This window comes from Pan paniscus, chromosome 7, assembly GCF_029289425.2.
Source record: "Pan paniscus chromosome 7, NHGRI_mPanPan1-v2.0_pri, whole genome shotgun sequence".
In the NCBI taxonomy this organism is placed as follows: domain Eukaryota; kingdom Metazoa; phylum Chordata; class Mammalia; order Primates; family Hominidae; genus Pan; species Pan paniscus.
This window is the reverse complement of record NC_073256.2, coordinates 119,592,664-119,608,513: the sequence shown is the minus strand read 5'-3', so window position 1 is coordinate 119,608,513 and position 15,850 is coordinate 119,592,664. Positions and strand designations below refer to the sequence as shown.

The window sequence follows — 15,850 nt, the reverse complement described above, 5'->3', positions numbered from 1 at the left end:
AACATGGAGAAACCTAGTCTCTACTAAAAATACAAAAATTAGCCAGGCATGGTGGCGCATGCCTGTAATCCCAGCTACTTGAGAGGCTGAGGCAGGACAACCGCTTGAACTCAGGAGGCGGAGGTTGCAGTGAGCCGAGATCGTGCCATTATACTCCAGCCTGGGCAACAAGAATGAAACTCTATCTCAAAAAAAAAAAAAAACAAAAAAAACTTGTAGTCATCCTAGAATCCTCCCTCTACCCTACACTCCATATCCAACCACTGATCAAGTCATCTTGAGTACATTTACTTAACTCACATGCACGGATTCTTCTTGCATTCCCCACCACCACTGCCTTATTTCAAGCTTGCTTTATCCTGTACTGGGCCTATTCCAACTAGCTCTAAACCAATCTAATTCCAAAATTTTCACCTTCCTTCACACTGGAGGGCTTCCTGAATTATAAATGAATGGCTCATTAAATATAGACCTGTTTAGTGATTTTCAAACTAGGGTTCAGGATCTGCCAATTTTCCACAAGCATCTTATTTTGATTCTTAATATATATATGCAGTATCTTGAATTACCTGGTTGACCATTTATGATGGCACTGATGTCAAACAATACACAAAAACTTAAAGAATGGAATTAAATATGTAAATGACACATTTGTTGCTTATGAAAGGCAACTGATAAAAAGAGTTGTAGAAAAAGTTATCCCATGGCTACGATGCAAAAAAACATGCTTCATTAATGGTCACTATAAAATTCACACTGATGCAATATAGTTTCAGCAAAGCAACATCATCATCCATTGCTTTTGGTTGTAAACTGGAATTTTACCATTTCTATAGTCTTGTTTGTATTTAATTTATAGATCTACTTTTAGTTGTGTAAAGCTCCAAGAATAAGGAGTTTATTACTGGTCTTAGGTTTGTACATACTTAAGTAACAATACATATATAGTTTAAGTCAATATCAAAGTGGCTGTGAAAATTTTTTTATTTAAAAGGGGTTGAGGCCAGGCACGGTGGCTCACACCTGTAATCCCAGCACTTTGGGAGGCCAGGGCAGGCGGATCACTTGAGGTCAAGAATTTGAGACCAGCATGGCCAACATGGTGAAACTCCATCTCTACAAAAATACAAAAATTAGCTGGACATGGTGGTGTGTGCCTGTAGGCTCAGCTACTCAGGAGGCTGAGGCAGGAGAACCCCTTGTACCTGGGATGCAGAGACGGCAGTGAGCCGAGATCACGTCACTGCACTCCAGCCTGGGCGACAGAGTCAAGACTCTGTCTCAAAAAAAAAAAAAAAAGGGCGGGGGTGTTGAGACATCAAGTTTGAGAAATGAGGATTTACCCAGTGAATGACATACAATAAGACAGCAATAGCTTGAAATTACATATTTTCTGTACAAAAGGCTAGCTTGTCTTCCTAGGCGATCACCACACAAATCTCTAAGTGGAATGGATGCTGGACCAGTTACTATGGCTGCATAACAAATTATCCCAAAATTGGTGGCTTAAAACAACCATTTGTTATGCTCGTGGATTCTGTGGGTTAGGAATTTGCACAGAACCCAAGATGGTGTTTTTCCTGCTCCATAATGTCTGGGGTTTTCAACTGGAAGGCATGACAGCTAGGAGTTGGATTCCTCTGAAGGCTCATTCATTTGCACATCTGGAGGTTGATGCTAGCTGTTGGCTGGTGCTTCAGTTGCTCTCCATGTGGACTTCCCATGTAGTCTCTCTGTGTGAGCTAGTTTTTGGCTTCCTTTAGCATGGTACCTAAGCTCCCAAGGAAAGTGCCCAAAAGAGAAACAACACCAAAGCTATCTGTAGTGTCCTTAATGAACGAGGCTTAAAAGTCATGCATCACTTAACAACAGGAATATGTTCTGAGAAATGTGTCATTAGATGATTTCATTGTTGTGCAAACATCATAGAGTGTATTTACACAAACCTAGATGGTAATGCCTACTATACACCTAGGCTGTATGTGGTATTGCTCCTAAGCTACAAACTTGTACAGCATGTTACTGTACTGAATATTGTAGGCAACTGTAACACAATTGTATTTGTGTATCTAAACATAGAAAAGGTACAGTAAAAATATGATATAAAAGGTTTTTTTAAAAAGGCACACTTGTATAGGGCAGTTACCATGAATGGAGATTGCAGGACTGGAAGTTGCTTTAAGTGAGTCAGTCAGTGAGTGAATGTGAAGGTTTAGAGTATTACTACACACTACTGTAGATGCCATAAATACTGCATACTTAGGCTACAAGAAACTTATGAAAAATATTTTTCTTTCTTCAATAAATTAGCCTTACCTTACTGTAACTGTATTTCAAAAACGTTTTAAATTTTTAAAGCTTTTTGACTCTTTTGTAATAACACTTAGCTTAAAACAGTGCATAGCTGCACAAAATTTTCTTTCTTTATATTCTTATTCTATAAACTCTTTCCTATTTTTTAAAATAATTTACTTTTTGAACTTTTTTTGTTAAAAACTAAGACACACACACGCATTAGTCTGTGCCTACACAGGGTCAGGATCATCAATATTACTGTTTTCCACCTCCACATCTTGTCCCACTGGAAGGTCTCCAGGGGCAATAAATACATGAAGCTGTCATTTCCTATGATAGCCATACCTTCTTCTGGAATACCTCCTGAAGGACCTGCCTGAAGCTATTTTACAGTTACTTATTTTTTTATATATATAATTAAAAGGAGTATACACTAAAATAATGATAACTATGGTAAATACATAAATCAGTAATATAGATTATCACTATCAAGTATTATGTAGTGTACATAATTATATGAGCTATACTTTACACACTGGCAGATTTGTTTACAGTAGCATCAACACAAACACATGAGTAATGTGTTGTGCTATGACTATAACGTCACTATGATAGGAACTTTTCAGCTCCATTATAATCTTATAGGACCACCACCATATATGGGGTCTATCATTGACCAAAATGTTACATGGCACTTGATTGTATCCTATTTGTTAGAAGTTAGTATTAATAGCCGGGTGCCGTGGCTCACGCCTGTAATGTCAGCACTTTGGGAGGCCGAGGCAGGTGAATCACGAGGTCAAGAGATCAAGATGATCCTTGCTAACACGGTGAAACCCCGTCTCTACTAAAAATTAAAAAAATTAGCTGGACGTGGTGGTACTCGCCTGTAATCCCAGCTACTCGGGAGGCTGAGGCAGCAGAATCACTTGAATCCGGAAGGCGGAGGTTGTAGTAAGCCGAGACCGTGCCACTGCACTCCAGCCTGGTGCCCGAGCGAGACTCTGTCTCAAACAAACAAACAAAAGTTAATATTGATGGCCTATATGCAAAGGGAAGTGCATTAGACACCACCTTTTAAGGGGAGGTGTATCCAAGTTCTGGAACAGCATATGGTACCAGAAATATTGTTGTGGCCATTTTTGGAAAATACAATATGCCATAAAGTCCATATGAAGATGCAGAATCCTCTTACTCCCTGAGATCTTTCAGTTACGCGTGTTATTTTTTTCCATTTGCTCTTCCAATAACTTTGAACATCCTGGGGGAAACTCATACTGCCTACACTATTCTGAGTACTGTGATGTTTTTGCTGTGTCATTTAAGAATATTCAATTCTGCCACAGAAATTGAGAGAAACTAAGTATGGGAGCAAATGGCTTGTTAGACATAATGAAATTTGTAAGATGTATTAAGTATAAATAATAAATAATTACACTGTGAGGCATGTTAAAAATAGGATGAATGGAACATATATGTATTGAACATACACAAAAATAATGGAACACATGAGAGTTCCACTTTTAGATTAAAAGGGCTAGAAGGACCAAGTAAATTTTTTTTTTTTGAGACAGAGTTTTGCTCTTGTTGCCCAGGCTGGAGGGCAGTGGCACAATCTCAGCTCACCACAACTTCCGCCTCCCAGGTTCAAGCGATTGTTCTGCCTCAGCCTCCCGAGTAGCTGGGATTACAGGCTTGCACCACCACGCCCGGCTAATTTTTTATTTTTAGTAGAGACAGGGTTTCTTCACGTTGGTCAGGCTGGTCTCACACTCCCGACCTCAGGTGATCCGCCCACCTCGGCCTCCCAAAGTGCTGGGATTACAGGCGTGGGACACGGTGCCCAGCCCCAAATAAATCTTAAATATTCATAAGGTAATGATCATGTTACTGCCAGACTGACAACTATGTTATCCCTAAACCAGCCACTCACTGGTGAGATCCACTCTGGCCCCACACGTGCTCTGTCCAAGAAACACAGATACCATCCATAGCTGCTCAGTAGGTTAATTATAACTGGTTATAAATCCAGTTATAAATGGAGTCAGGTTCCAGCAGTTCTCCAAAAGAAAAGTGTGTGCTGGCTCCACCTTCTACCTGCTGAGCACTCTTGCTCATCCTCACTATGGTCCTCATAACTACACCACCAGCAAGGAAGGCTGATGCATCAAACAGTACACGAACAGTAACATTAAGATTCAGATGGTATAATCCTTCCACTCTCTCCCCTCCCCACATCCTAACCAAAATATGTTAGTCCACTCAATCTCTTTCCCCTTGCTGTTATGTTTTAAAATGATTTAATAGGGTACAGCTTGTGTGCTTGTTTGGCACAGAACTGGCACCTGTTTTGTGAAGTGGCCGCTAAGAAGACTCTGGCTGACAGAAAGCCCAAAGAAGGAGGCAAGATTGAGAACAACAATCCTATTAATTTGAAGGTGGCAGGGCAGAATGGGTCTGTGGTGCAGTTTAAGATTAAAAGGCATATTCCAGCCGGGCGCAGTGGCTCACACTTGTAATCCCAGCACTTTGGGAGGCCAAGGTGGGCGGATCACCTGAGGTCAGGAGCTCGAGACCAGCCTGGCCAACATGGTGAAACCCCGTCTCCACTAAAAAAAAATACAAGAATTAGCCAGGTGTGGTGGCAGGTGCTTGTAATCCCAGTTACTCGGGAAGCTGAGGCAGGAGAATCACTTGAACCTGGGAGACAGAGGCTGCAGTGAGCTGAGATCCCGCCACTGCACTCCAGCCTGGGTGACAGAATGAGACTCCGTCTTAAAAAAAAAAAAGGTGTATACCACTTAGTAAATTAATGAAAGCCTATTGTGAACAGGGTTAGGCAATGAGGCTGATCAGATTCTAGACTTCATGTGCAACCAATCAATGAAATAAACACACCTGTAAAGTTGAAGATGGAGGCTAAAGATACAATTAATGTGTTCCAAGGACAGGAGGTTTTGACTAAAAGTGGAGCCTGCTACTTTATTACAGAACTCTGTTCTTATGGACCAAGAATGCATTTTCAATTAGAAAACTGTGATTTGGTTCCATCACACCCTGACTACTACAGTATAGTTTTCTCTATCATTTTCCTCTTCCCCATTACTTTATTATATGTATATTTTAGTTACAATGTAACTATGTAAACAATTAAATGTGTAACTGCAAGATCTCTAGGAGTAACAGAATTCTACGTCTTCATATAGTCTTTATGGCATATTGTATATGCCATAGTTATAATGCATAAAAGCGTATTGCATTTTTTAACCAAATGGTCAATTTTTTTTTTTTTTTTTTGAGACGGGGTGTTGCTCTTGTTGCCCAGGCTGGAGTGCAGTGGCGCGATCTTGGCTCACCACAACCTCCGTCTCCCGGGTTCAAGTGATTCTCCTGCCTCAGCCTTCCGAGTAGCTGGGATTACAGGCATGCGCCACCATGCCCGGCTAATTTTGTATTTTTTTAGTAGAGATGGGGTTTCTCCATGTTGGTCAGGCTGGTCTCGAACTCCCGACCTCAGGTGACCCACCCGCCTTGGCCTCCCAAAGTGCTGGGATTACAGGCGTGAGCCACTGCGCCTGGCCCCAATGTTATCTTTTGATCCACATCAAATGAAGATAGGATGGGGAGAGAAATATGGTTTTGTGAAGACTCCCTTCTCCATTAATGCCATGCTCATTCAGGTCTTATGTTTATATTCCAGTTCGTTATTTTGCTCTGTTTTAGCCAAAAAAACCCCACACACAAAACAAAACACCATAACAGTTTTTGCATATCTTCTTCAGTTGAAGAATTGTAATGTATTTTGTTTATGATTGTAAAGCCAAGGACAATTCTTTTTTTTTTTTTTGAGATGGAATTTCGCTCTTGTCATCAAGGCAGGAGTGCAATGGCACGACCTCAGCTCACTGTAACCTCTGCCTCCAGGATTCAAGCTATTCTCCTGCCTCAGCCTCTCAAGTAGCTAGAATTATAGAGGCATGCGCCACCACGCCCGGCTAATTTTTGTATTTTTAGTAGAGACGGGTTTTGCCATGTTGGTTAGGCTGGTCTCGAACTCCTGGCCTCAGGTGATCCACCCGCCTTGGCCTCCCAAAGTGCTGGGATTACAGGCGTGAGCCACCGCGCCGGCCTAGCCAAGACAATTTTATAACTCTTTGTACGTAGCTATTACATGTAAGGCAATCTTTCAGTAATGATACATTACTCTTAAAAAAAAATCCTAGTTTTCCTTTCAAGTCAAATGTCTTGTTTAAATAAACTTATTTAAAATGAAAATAAATTGATTTAATAAACTGTGTGACTCAGGCATCTCAATTTGATCTGAGCCTTTTGAACTCAGCCATCTGAGTTCCATGACCCTCTGGGATGGCCTGACTCGTACGTGGAAGCTACCATTGCATCAAGGTAATTTCCCACCCCAATAAGTGTTTTACGAGTAATATATTATTAAATTCACACAACAACCTTATGAGGAAGGGATTATTATTCTTATCCTGTAGATGAGAAAGCTGAGTCTCAGAGAGGTTAATTGACCCAAGGTAGCATAGCTAATAAGTGAGGGAACTAGAATTCATGCCCATGATGATATGACTTTTTCACCAAACTCATTCATGTTTGTATCTTGAATACCTAAACGTGATGCCCGACACACAATTATTGTTTGATGACTTTAATTGAATCTGATTATTTGCCACGTGGCCTATAGTAAATTGAGACTCAGTTGCCTAGCAGAATGTATGTGGCTATTATTTAAAGTTCACAGATGAAAAAAATTTCACTCAGCATTTGACCCCTAGTAGTTGCTTTAAGAAAGACTGTCTACCCCCACGCTATGGCAGGTTTGAGAAAGAGCTTTCAGCATTTTCAACGCTTAAAGTGAGATCTTGATCCTATTTACCATCCTTCAGCCAGCCACAAAACAGGTGCATGCTGTTCAGGTCATGGCAAGATCCCGTCAATCTTTCAGCTTCAAACTACTTAAACAAATCTCTCTTCCATTTTATTTTTGTTAGACCAAACTATTTTTTTCAAAATATTTTCCTGACTTTAGTAACGTGTCCCTCTCCCCCTCACTCACCCGCATTCACACACACACACACACACACACACACACTTTCCCCCAGACACTTCCCCTTTTCGGTTGTTTACGCACGAAACCAGCCAGCCCTGTCCCTAGCGAAGTGTTTGGCGGTGTAGCTGTCCCGTCCCCGGCGCTTCACACAGCAACAGCGCGTTCTCTTCGCCTCCCGCAGTCTCTCAGGACAGGCCAGGCTAGCGCAAAGTACCGTGTTCCTGGAACACCACGAGGGCGAGCCCGGGAATCTCAAGCCGGCCTGCAGGACACCTGCCGCACCAAGTGGCTAGAGCCCGGGGAGGGCGAGGCGAGGTGGGACCGGGCGGGGTGGGGAGCGGGTCGGGAAGGCGAGGCCGCGCGGACTCTGGGATAGCTCCTCAGGAGTGGGCGCCCGGAGTGGGCATGCGGAGGAGGCGGGGCCGATGAGGTGAGATGGGGCCAGCTGGAGTAGGCTAAGCAGTCCAGAGCAGGGGGCGTCCCTCAGTGGAAAGCCGGGCGACTGGGCGGTGCAACAGAGTAAGGCGGGGCCAGCGGAGGCAGGGAGATTTCCTTAGGCCGCAGGCGGGGAAGTGGGGCTGGCCGGGGTAGGCGGAGCCCCGAGGCAGGGGAGGCGTGGCTGGCAGAGGTAGGCGGAGCCCCAAGGCAGGCGGGGCTTGCCGAGAGAGGGAGAATCCCTTAGGCCACAGGCTGGGAGGCAGGGCAGGCCGAGGCGGGGAGGATCCCTTAGGCCGCAGTTGGGGAGGCGGGTCGGCCGAGGCGGGGAGAAACCCTTAGGCCGCAGGTGGGGAGGCGGGGCTGGCCGAGGTTAGGCGGAGCCCCGAGGCGGGGGAGGCGGGGCCGGGCCGGCGCAGGGAGAGTCACTCAATGGACAGGCGAGAAAGCAGGACCCGCGCGGCGGGGCGGGGCCGGCCGAGTCCCTAGAGCTGGGGGCGGGGCGGACCCAGCGGACCAGCGGACCACCTGGGTGCTGTCGTAGTTGGAGGTGGCCTGAGGAGCTCAGTTCCCTCAGCGCCCGTAGCTTCGGCGGAGTCTGCGCGATGGGCGACCCGGAAAGGCCGGAAGCGGCCGGGCTGGATCAGGATGAGGTAAATATTGCTGTCGCGTCTTCCCCCTCCCCGCAGTCACGTCAGCCCGTTAGATTGCAAGTTGCAGGACCGCTGTAGGAAATGTTATTCGCCGCGGTCAGGACAGGCCTGTCCGCCCGCCCTCGCCGCAGCCTGGCTTCGTCGTTGCGAGCGCCGGGGAGGCCGTCCCCGGGGAGGGCGGAGGAAGGAGCTGACTTTGGGTTTGCGTCCCGCTCCGCTGCTCTGCCCCGGGGCCAGCCAAGGACGACGCTTGGAGGCCTCAGGCCGGGGTGAGACTTACCCCTGCGTTTATCCGCCTCACGCTCTCCCACCCTCCTTCCCTGTTTTGGAGCCCTGGCCAGGGAAACCGAGGCAAGGAAAGAGGACTTTGGCGGCTCTGCTGGAGAGGTGCATACCATTTGGGATGGTGACAAGGAGTTGGAGCACGCGTGTGGAAATTGACACAGGTGGCTGGGGTGAAGATGACAGGTAGAAGGGGACACGAAATCCTCATGACCTCCTCCCAGTGAAAAAATCAGGGTAGGAGGCCAGTTTTGCTCAGGCCCGGCTCCTTAACTAACTGAATCTTCGGGGTGTCACTTTCTTCCTTTATACAATGGAAGTGATACTTCACAGAGAATTAAGTAAAATGCTTTATGCAAAGTGCCACGAAAGTTGTAGGTGCTTAATAAGCCCAAGTTGTTCATCCTCTCCACAGATCTTATGCTGATAAAAGTACCTAAAATAAATAAACCAGAATTTGTTAGACTGTAGGATTGTATGGTAGTTTAAACTGTTGCTGTATAATTTTCAAACACTGTCATTTTGCAAATACTTCTAAGCCGTTTGTGGACAAGAGAAATGCTTTTTGTACTACTGGAACCTGTTGCTGTGGTATCTTTGATTTAATACTGTGAAGATTTGGGGGAAACAAACGTTTCCACCCCAAGAGATTCATGCTTGGCCCTACATTTCTTTAGAAAGTTGTAGATTCCAGGTTTGAGATTTTATTTTATTTAACTTGATTTTTGTAAGCATTTAGTAACTAACTGTAAATATCCCTCAAGCTTTTTCTTCCTGTTTTGAAACAAATGCGTTTAGTACCAACTTCCCTACTCAAAGGGGAAAATTCAGACTGCTGTTTATGCTAATGGCACCAGCAGTGATTCAGGCTTAACACCTGGATATTAAATTTTATTTATTACTCCTATCTCAATGATACAGACCCGCAAGGACAGACAGAATTTTAGTTTCGGAATGAATTTTAGTGGTCCAAAAGTTTTTAACTTGAGATGCTGGGTTGCCTGAAGCACTTTGTTTTTCTAGATGCCAGAGTGCATAATAGGAGACCTGCATCAGAGTCACTTGGAGTATTTTGTAAAAAATGTAAATTGCTGGACCGACACCCCAAACATAGTGAATCAAAATCTCTTGAGATCTGCATTTTTAACAAGTACTTCAGGTGATCCTGGTACACATATTAAAACAAAAACAAAAAACCCCCCACTGTCTTAAAGGGTCCATAGATAGACTAGAAGGGGCTTTATAAATCTCCTGAAGTGATGTGTAGATTTTGTATGTGCAGATGTGAATCTTCTGAGAAAGGGGTCCATAGTTTTTGTCAATTTCTCAGAGTTAACTATTGCTAATCTAATTCATAGTCTATTGTCAAGGTAAAGTTTAGGCCAGAAAACATTAAATGGCATGCCCAGGACTCAGTAGTGGAGCTAAATTTAAAACCAAGTTCTTGCACCTGGGCGGGTATCCCATTGGTTCTGTCAGATTTTGTGGGAATGGAAATGAAAATAATACTTACAAGTAGTGTATGACTATGACAACATGCAGCTATTTTACAGAAGTAGAAGAGACATAAAGGCAAAGAAACGGAAGTGGTGGAATTGGGGCTGGATAGGAGGTAAGAGCCTGGTATGATGCCAGCCTAGATTGGGGCATCGTAAGTGCTTGCTGGGGAATCTTGACCTAAATTGTTGTCCTGACATGCCCAGGCATGTCTTCCAACTGGGTGACCAGAAATTGAGTCAGTCAGAAACTGGAAGTACCATTCTGGAAAAGACAGTAGAATGTCACTAAGGAATGCCTACTGCTAAACTTTATTTCAAATTCTCATCACTTTACACCTGTGCAGCTATAATAATTTTGTTGTTTCTCTATCTCCTATCTTACCTGCCATTCAATCCTAATTACCATTGCCAAGTTAATCCTTCATTAGACGAGTGCCTCAGTGTCACTGACCCTGTGCCCCCCAAAAAACTCCCAAAAGGGTCTCAATTCCTACCAAAAAACCTGGCCAACACCTCAGGCTGGTGAAGTCTTGTTGAAGCTGCTTTTTTCATGCTAACTGCCACATCTTAATTCAAGTCCTCATTTCCATCTTTGAAATTGGTTCCTTAGTTGCTTGCAAAATCTAGTTTTTATCAATTAATCCTATACGTGGTTTTCTGATTAGTCTTCCTAATGCCACCTCTATTCATGTTAATTCCCATTCAGAAATTCTCCATGACTATTTGTACCCCCAAATCTGTGGGGTACAGATTTTCAAACTGTACCGTGCAATGAACGCCAGCACCTGGGGTTGGGGGCAAATGGGGAGAATTGGAGTATGAGCCTTCTAGACCTCCGATGTTTGAAGATCTTTGGCCACAAAATTGATTCCTAACCTCTTAGTCTGATTTATCTTAAGAGTCTAGATCCTTTGCTTTAGCCAAATCACATCATTCCTACTTTTGCTTTTCCTTGTCCTGCATCCATTTCAGTCTGTTTTAATCTCAGCTGGCTCCTCTTCTTTCATCTGCCCTTTAAATATCAGCATTCTCTAAGACTGTATCCTCAGTTGTCTTGCTGCTCTATATGTTCTCTCTGGATAATCACATCCATTCCCTTGGCAACCACTAATGGGATCTCCATCACTGGTGTTCTGCAGTGTTATATTTTTAACTGCTTACTGGACACCTTGAAACTGAATTCATTATCTTTTCTATTCTTTTTTTTTTTGAGACGGAGTCTCACTCTGTCACCAGGCTGGAGTACATACAGTGGCACAATCTCGGTTCACTGCAACCTCTGCCTCTTGGGTTCAAATGATTCTCCTGCCTCAGCCTCCCGAGTAGCTGGGATTACAGGCGTACGCCACCGCGCCCGGCTAATTTTTGTATTCTTAGTAGAGACGGGGTTTCACCGTGTTGGCCAGGATGGTCTAAATCTCTTGATCTCGTGATCCGCCCGCCTCGGCCTCCGAAAGTGCTGGGATTACAGGCGTGAGGCACCACACCGGGCCTGAATTCATTATCTTTTCTAATGACCTAGTTGACTTTGTGAGGATATTGTGTTTGTAACTTTGTTGTTGTCGCCTGGCTTGGTGGGAGGAGTTAAATTAAACTTCCGTTAAACATCTAATGTGAGAAGCAAAATTTTTGTCTGGTTTATTTATTTATTCTCCAGGTACTGAGCACCTTGTGTGTGCCTTTTAGATCTTGTTATCACCCAGTTACTGGAGCTGGAAACATCAAGGGCATCTTTAACTGTTCTTGCCCCTTGTCCCAAATTCAAATTTTTAGGAAGAATAATTCATTCTACTTCTGAATATCACTTAAATCAATTTTTTTGTGTGTTTCCAGTTCAGGCAAGAGATGGGTAGTACAATAATCTTTTCATTGTTCTTTCTGCCTCTAATTTCTCTTCTAATCTAGCAATGTTTCTACAAAAGCGATCTTAAAACATATATCTGATTATATTATTTGCCTGATTGAAAACCTTCAGTGGCTCCCAATAGCATACATGTTAGAGTTATTAGATGCCAAAGTGTTTTATATCAAAGCAGACCACTTTGACCTGCTCCAAAATTTTTTAAAAATCAGATTACTACTAACCAATTTTGCTCTTTTATTAACCCTGTAAAAATATAGATACCCATGAGCTTTGAAATTTCTATGGCTAGTAGGCTGCTCTCTCATGCACCCATATATTTCTTTTTGTTTTGTTTTGTTTTTTGAGATGGAGTCTTGCTCTGTTGCCCAGGCTGGAGTGCAGTGATCTTGGTTCATTGCAACCTCTGCCTCCTGGGTTCAAGCAGTCCTCCCAACCTCAGCCTCCCAAGTAGCTGGAATTACAAGCATGCGCCAGCACGCCCGGCTAAATTTTAGTAAAGATGGGGTTTCACCATGTTGGCCAGGCTAGTCTCGGACTCCTGACCTCAAGTGATCCGCCCGCCTACCTCAGCCTTCCGAAATGCTGGGATTACAGGCATGAGCCACCACACCTGGCCAGCCACCGCATCCAGCCGGCGATATATTTCTGTTCCCACTAGAGGCTGGGCGAGGTGGCTCATGCCTATACTCCCACCACTTTGGGAGGCTGCAGCAGGAGGATCACTTGAGGCCATGAGTTCGAGACCAGCCTAGGCAACCTACGAGACCCCCCATCTCTACAAAAATTAGGCATGGTGTCATGTGTCTGTAGTCCCAGCTACTCTGGAGGCTGAGGCAGGAAGATCCCTAGAGCCCAGGAATTTGAGGCTGCAGTGAGCTATGATCATACCACTACACTCCAGTCTGGGTGAAAGAGCAAAACCCTGTTTCTGAAAAAAGAAAAAATGTAAAGCTAGAAAGTGTAGGTGATACATTATGGTGTGGAATATTCAAAACATTTGGGGCTTCAGTCAGTGAGCCAAGTTTAAAAAAACAAAAAACTTTGACCTTATGGCAGAAGATTAGTAAAAATAAACATAAATGTATGTGTTTAGGCTGGGCGTGGTGGCTCACACCTGTAATCCCAGCACTTTGGGAGCCTGAGGCGGGCAAATCACCTGAGGTCAGGAGTTCGAGACCAGCCTGGCCAACATGGTGAAACCCCATCTCTACTAAAAATGCCATAGTTAGCTGGGCATGGTGGTGGGCGCCTGTAATCCCAGCTGCTCAGGAGGCTGAGGCAGGAGAATTGCTTGAACTGGGAGGCGGAGGTTACAGTGAGCCAAGATCATGCCATTGCACTCTAGCCTGGGTAACAGAGTGAGACTGTCCCCCAAAAAAATTATGTGTTTAAGTCACATAGTTTAAGGAATATACCATTTTCTTATGATTCCTACCTTTAGCCAATTTTCAACTACCTGTTTGGAGCACTTTGCATAATAAGGCTTCTACTGTATTATTGTCACTATAAATATTGTTTTTTCAATTTTATTTGGTTTTGGAAAAAAAAATAAAAAGCTTGGTTCAACTCCGAAAAATCCATACAAATGGTTACAGGCTTTTTTATTTTTATTTTTTAACTGCCTATTTTTCACTGTCATGGTATTCTTCAGTTAAGCAGAGATACCAAGAGAAACTTTCATCTGAGGTCATCCAAGAAAAAAGAAAGATAATCTGGAAACACAAGTTGATGCATTGATGATTTGCTGATTTCCTTGCTGTACAGTATAAAACATTTGTTTTGGTTATTTTTATTACTATTTTAATAGGATAAAAACATTTAAAAGTGAAATTTTCTCCTGGTGTTTGTGACATTAGGGGGATCACAGAGTTCCCTGGGAAGTGTTCTCTGCTGCCTTTTAGGTTTCGTCTCTTCCCATTGTCCCCCACTACCATCAAGTCCAGACTTAGAAAATTACTTATAGTTCTTCAAAAATGTCGCATACCATCATGTCTTTTTTTTTTTTGAGTTGGAGTCTTGCTCTGTCACCAGGCCTGAGTGCAGTGGCGTGATCTCAGCTCACTGCAATCTCTGCCTTCCGGGTTCAAGTGATTCTCCTGCCTCAGCCTCCCGAGTAGCTGGGACTACAGGTACGCGCCACCACACCCAGCTAATTTTTGTATTTTTAGTAGTGACACGGTTTCACCATGTTGGCCAGGATGGTCTCGATCTCTTGACCTTATGATCCGCCTGCCTCGGCCTCCCAAAGTGCTGGGATTACAGGCGTGAGCCACCGCGCCCTGCCCATCATATCTTTTTTCACATTTTTTTTTCTTCTAAAATATGGGTTCTTAGATTAGGTCCACAGAGGGTACTCTGGAGAGCCTAGAGTTTCAAGATGCGTGAACTTTCTGAAATTGTATTCAAATGTATGTTTGTGCACGTTTCTAAGCATTATGAAATAATATGTCATCTCTAGCCCAGCTCAAAGGTTGATGTTGGTTAACCTCCTTCTCTTCACATTGCAAAATCCCTCATAATACACTCCTAATCCAGCTACTCCTCTTAATAGTCTACAGGTTATCAGGATAGAACAGGAGACTGTGTATACAAATGTGACTTTCATTCTAACTTAAAGGTACTAGTCTTCAGCAGATCAGTTATTTGTCATCATTTAAAAACGTCATTCATCGTCAGGGCATTTGGTGCTGAAGAGTGACTACTTGTGATGTCCTTCCCAACTTCCAGTAACAAAAGTATAGAAGTTCCCAACTTTCATACTTTGAGTATATCCCAAATTTCAGTAACAAAAATAACAAAGGCCAGGAGTTTGAGACCAGCCGGGGCAACATAGCGTGACCCCCATCTCTACAAAAAATTTAAAAATTATCCAGGCGTGGTGACGTGTGCACATAGTCCTAGCTACTTGGGAGGCTGAGACAGGAGGATCGCTTGAGCACAGGAGTTTGAGACTGCAGTGATCTATGATCACACTACTCTGATCTATGCACTCTAGCCTGGGTGACGGAGCAAGACCCAGTCTTAAAAAAAATTGCTCAAATATTTGTGGAATGAGTACCAACTAAGTGCCAGGTACTGTGCTAAGCACAAGGGATTCTACAAGGGTGAAAATGGATTTTACTTTCAAGAAGCACAGGAAACTAGAGACAATTAACAGGGAATTAAATTGCAGTGAGCTATGTACTTATATCTGGAACCTAACCCAGACATTTGGGGTGATGTGAAGAGGGGAAAATGTGATTGATTTTAATGGTTATTGGGTTGTCTCACGGATGTATTGTGGTCCTATGTTAAATTAAAATTTTCTAAAGGTACCTAGAAATCTGAGTACAGGAAGAAGAGAAATTAGCAGCCCATTTACTTAGCTAACATGCTTGACACGATACTAAGCTCTGGGAACATCACAACAAATAAAAATTGGTTCCTCTTCTCCAGGGCTCAAGTGCTGTATCTGAGGAGGCCCATACCTTTAAACAAGTAGTTAAAATCAAGACCATCTGTACTGTGATGGCAGTAGGTATAAAGCACGCAAGCCCCCCTGTATTTGCATAGCCTTATGCTTGTATTTTGGGCTTTCTTCTTGCTAAGCCTTGGCCTCCTCTGCTATAACAGTTGCTTTGGCGAGGTGACAATGGGTGGACGCTGGAGTAAGGAACATAACGGGCCTGTCACAGTAGAGAGAGAGAGACAATTTTGGATAGGAGTCTAGAAGTTGTATGTGTTCTAATCCTGGTTTATACACGTTTAGCTT

The 15,850-nt window shown here is 43.6% G+C and overlaps 1 protein-coding gene across 3 annotated transcripts in view; it reads left to right on the top strand.

Annotated features, from left to right (window-relative positions):
* The first annotated feature begins 4,931 nt into the window (after positions 1–4,931).
* RRM2B (ribonucleotide reductase regulatory TP53 inducible subunit M2B) overlaps positions 4,932–15,850 on the top strand; it is a 39,497-nt gene continuing 28,578 nt past the window's right edge. The window contains exon 1 of one of the 3 annotated variants that reach the window (XM_014345982.4): positions 4,932–8,454. In XM_014345982.4, coding sequence (XP_014201468.3) covers positions 8,407–8,454 — 48 coding nt within the window. In that variant the 5' untranslated portion in view covers positions 4,932–8,406. The other 2 variants (XM_034966448.3, XM_063606458.1) reach the window with 2 other exon arrangements.